General features: G+C 38.7%; 1 protein-coding gene across 1 annotated transcript; it reads left to right on the forward strand.

Moving 5' to 3' along the window:
- Positions 1-330: 330 nt before the first annotated feature.
- LOC127639661 (ADP-ribosylation factor-like protein 4C) lies at positions 331-3,901 on the forward strand. Its single transcript, XM_052121793.1, has 2 exons — positions 331-758; positions 848-3,901. Exon 2 carries the CDS (start codon positions 1,000-1,002, stop codon positions 1,576-1,578), a length of 579 nt encoding a protein of 192 aa, XP_051977753.1. The 5' UTR covers positions 331-758; positions 848-999; the 3' UTR covers positions 1,579-3,901.
- Positions 3,902-4,760: the final 859 nt, after the last annotated feature.

Here is a 4,760-nt window from a genome sequence, read left to right on the forward strand (position 1 = left end):
CTACTTGTGACTGATGAAGGTCACCTTTTCTGATCAATTCATGCAGAAAAACAGGTTATTTCAAAGGGTCCACATACTTTTTCTTGTCACTGTATGTATAGTCCATCATGTCCACATTCATAGATTTTTATGGTCTAGGCTAATGTATAATGTAATATAATATAATATAATTTGAATATATACTTTATAATATAAATAAATAAAACATGACTTTTTATACTAGGTATCGTGATGCACGTGGCCTGGGCTTACATATCGCCTTGTGGTGTGACTTTCTGAACTGGTGTCTCCATGTTTTCCCTCTCCAGTGTGGGAGGAGTTCAGTCAGATTTGTATTCCTCACACGCGCGCACACACACGCGCACTCTTGCATTTGCTTCAGTGCAGCGCTGCTGCTGTTCTGGCACTGCGCGGGGAAACCTCCGTATCAGCTTCGGCTTGTTTTTATCGCTTCTGAGGAAACGCCTTGCTTCCTGACCTTATTACCTCAGATTCACGCGGTGTGAGTGAGAAATCTGATCGGGATATTCATCAATACATGGTGCTGGAGCGATAAACGGCGGTCTGCGGTCTACAGCACAACCCATCTTCTGAAAATACGATCATAGAAGCGAGGAAAACCCAACGCCCTTTATTGACCGACCGTGTATACCTGTCTCGAAACATGTGCAATGAAGATAAAAGATGCTTTTATGTGTTCACATGCTTTTTTTATTTTTAGGATAAGCAAAGCTCCCGTGTTTCAGTGACACATTAAGGTGCGTCTCCTGTGTGTGGTGAGGCCAACTGCATGTTTTATGGATCACTTAATGGGATCATGACCTGATCTTTTTCTTCCTTTTCAAAGTCATCCCAATTTGGAAGCTACATAACGAATGCAACTGGAGAAATTACAGCTTGCAACCATCAAGCTGGTCCTCAAATGCATGGAAAGCCTTTGCCTTTCCAGATAGGCAAGGTTGCTATGTGATTTATTGATTGTCATATATTTGTCATAAGATGGGGAACGGTTTCTCCAACATTGCCGCATTCCAGTCCTTGCACATTGTGATGCTGGGGTTGGATTCGGCTGGGAAGACCACAGTACTCTACCGTTTAAAGTTTAATGAATTTGTCAACACCGTTCCCACCATTGGCTTCAACACTGAGAAGATCAAACTCAGCAATGGCACCGCCAAAGGGATCAGCTGTCATTTCTGGGATGTTGGTGGCCAGGAGAAGTTGAGACCTTTGTGGAAGTCCTACAGCCGGTGCACAGATGGTATTATTTATGTGGTGGACTCTGTAGATGTCGACAGACTTGAGGAAGCCAAAACGGAACTGCATAAAGTCACCAAATTCGCAGAGAACCAAGGAACTCCTCTACTGGTCATCGCCAATAAGCAGGACCTTCCCAAATCCCTCACGGTTAATGAGATCGAGAAGCACTTGGCACTCCATGAACTCAGTCCATCCACAACCTACCACGTCCAACCGGCCTGTGCTATCATAGGCGAGGGACTCCCTGAGGGAATGGACAAATTATATGAGATGATTGTCAAAAGAAGGAAATCACTGAAGCAGAAGAAGAAACGATAGATAGTTTTGGACGCATGTAGAGAGTACAATTTTAATTTGGATTGTTGACTCTCGAAATTTAAGCATTGCCATGAAAGATATGACGGGTGTTGCCTTGGTGTGCAAGAATTGCTAACACTTTAGGATACATTTTATCGTTCATTTTAACAAATATATCACACAAAAGATCGTTAGTTAATGTGCATTCATTTTAGAAATTTCATGAAACTTTGATTCAAATTTGAATGAGCATGAACTACTGGGTTGTTTAAATGCGATGCGTGTAATTTTTCCTACGTTAAAATACTTTCTCCTTTCCTAGTTCAATGTGCAGAGACAACTTTAAGGAAACTAATCTTAGGTGGATTTCTCCGTAAAACATTTACATGTTTACAGGCACTTTAAAAGTTTTCAGACGGACTAAAACAATATATATTTTTTAAATGTCATGCAAATGCCTGTCCTACTGTGTTCATGTCCTAATGAAATCGTATGATTTTTTGTAATTTTGTGGATGTTAATACTTTCTCATATTACAGTTTAATAAGCAGATACAGCTATAGGTAAACTATTCGTATGTTGATTTCCGCAAAAAGTGTAAACACGCAGTATGTTATATGCACTTTAAAAGTTAGTCCGAATGAAATCATACCAGTCCGATTTTTGCGTAATGTGAACATGCAGTACGTTTACATGCACTTACAAAGTTCACTTTCAGTCAGATTAAGACAATAATTTCATGTAAACGCTTCAGTCCAACTGAAATTGCACCATTCCGATTTTTGCGTAATGTTGGGAATGTTAAAATACTCCTATTTCAGTTTAATGTGCAGTGTATATATATATAAATTTTTCATAGGTTGATTTCTCTGAAAAGTGAAAACATTTGCAAGTTTACTTAAAAGTTTGATTTCAGTCAGAACAGTAATTTGTCTTTTAAAAATGGAGTAGTGGTGGTGGAGGCGTAGTGGGCTAAAGCACATAACTGGTAAGCAGAAGGTTGCTGGTTCGATCCCCACAGTCACCACCATTGTGTCCTTGGGCAAGGCACTTAACTCCAGGTTGCTCCGGGGGGATTGTCCCTGTAATAAGTGCACTGTAAGTCACTTTGGATAAAAGCGTCTGCCAAATGCATAAATGTAAACATTTTAGTCCGACTGAAATCATTCCAGTCGAAGTCAGACTGACGGACCTACATTACGCAATTGTATCTTGGCTTCATCCAGCATGTAAACACATTGATCAGACCGCAATTGGCCTTGGCTAAACCCGGCGTATTTGTCATTCTTCATTCAAATATTTGATTACACATTGTGTCATGCATACTTAGAAAGATTATAGCTTGACAACGTAAACAACAGCTGTATCTCGATTTTTAACTGTGCATGTAAACGTACTGACTATGGCTCTGTGGCTCTATCAAAATATTGCTGTTTGTTTGAGCATTCAGACAAGCTCAACACTTAATCATTGGAGGGAGTTTGGGGCACGAGTTAGCTGTTTGTTTGACCAATGGAAGATGGATGACATGTTCGGGAAACCTGTTTAATGGCGCTAGTGGTGCAGAAATTACACACTTCACCTTTAGGCATTATATGTTTGTTAATGACTTGATGGTGAAAGTTATTATAAAGTGTTAGCCAAGATTAAAAAGGAAATTAGAAGTGCTAATAACACTCATATATACAATGAAACAAAAACAAATGGAAAAAAAGCCTAAATAAGCGTAGAGATAGAAAACATAGAACTAGCCAATAAGTTAAAATATTAAAAATAAGAGAAAAAATGGGCCGGACCCATATTGCTGCTTGATATTAACCCCATAAATATTGCTTCGAATTTAATCGCTAGCCTGTGATAGCTTTAAGGATACCCTATATGAAAAATACTTTTGTTACAAAATCATTCCTTAAATAACCTATAAATAATGCAATGTTGACGATTACGCCCACATGCACCTGTATGTAAAATTAAACAACACGTTTTAAAATTGAACAATGTTTTGGCTGCCATTATATTGTTAATTCCTGTTGTTTTTCCTGCATATATAGCAGCGCACTGAACCATGCCTACAGTTCCTGCTGCACCAGAATGGTTTCTACACATTTTGTTTTATTTTTATTTTTGTCTTCCTGGCTTTCTTTTTAAAAGTTGGTTGAGGTGCCCTGCACAGGCCAGGAACGTGACAGGATGCATTTGTTTTACTGAAATGCTACATTCTACTTAACAATCAGAGGTTGTGTATTATGAAACCATGTAATGAAATGAAGACTGTTTATGCACATGATGCCAAAAATAATCTAAATAAATTATGCCGAAATATTACTGTAATTCTTTTGCTTTTTGTTGGGAAACATTTATAAATAAATAAATAAAAAATACATTTTGTTTGAGTCAAAGAAACCTTAAAGTTTCTTTGACTCAAAAGTGTGTAATTTTTATAGTTAAAATGCTTTATCACAGCTTATGCAGGGACAACTATAAGTAAACCATTTGTTGGTTGATTTTCCAAAAACTATTCTCTTGTTCAGCAGAGCAACATTGGCTCAACCAATGGTGTGAGATTGGGGTTGGGCTATCTGTTTTCTGACCAATGGCAGATAGGTGGAATGTTTGTGAAAACTTTTTGAAAACAGTAATTATTTGTGCAATTCCATTTGGTACCACTAGTTGCACAGAAATTACACACACACTACCAAATTGCTTCTAAATGTAGAGTACACTATTCTGGGGTTTCCCCTCAATATTCTACATTATTATGGGCAGTGAGCCTGTTTTCTGTAATTAAAGTTGCAGTCCAGTACAACAACCATCACCCATAATTACCCGTGCTGTCAGATCTACACGATTTCATTCTGTTCTGGGTGTCTGTAATCCCTTTGATTTAGCTCCAGGCTGCCAGGGGTTCACACATGCCTGCGTTTGAGCGTGGCATACTCTCGGGACTTGGATAATGACCCTTTAGCGCTCAGTGAGATTGGAAATGGATATTAATAGGAGAACTCACCCATTGTGTAATTAGAAAAAACCACAGCGGGCTACAGAAATCCCTCTGATGGGAGTGCGACTGGGGCCCAGAAGCACTCAACGAAACACCTGCTGGGTGGAAATCCACAGATATACACACAAATAGTCTGGCTTGTATGGAGTGTGTTTTAAAATTAAATGACTTTTTACTAGGCTATACTGTGGTTTGGAAATTA

The sequence above is a fragment of the Xyrauchen texanus genome, chromosome 48, assembly GCF_025860055.1.
Source record: "Xyrauchen texanus isolate HMW12.3.18 chromosome 48, RBS_HiC_50CHRs, whole genome shotgun sequence".
NCBI lineage: Eukaryota > Metazoa > Chordata > Actinopteri > Cypriniformes > Catostomidae > Xyrauchen > Xyrauchen texanus.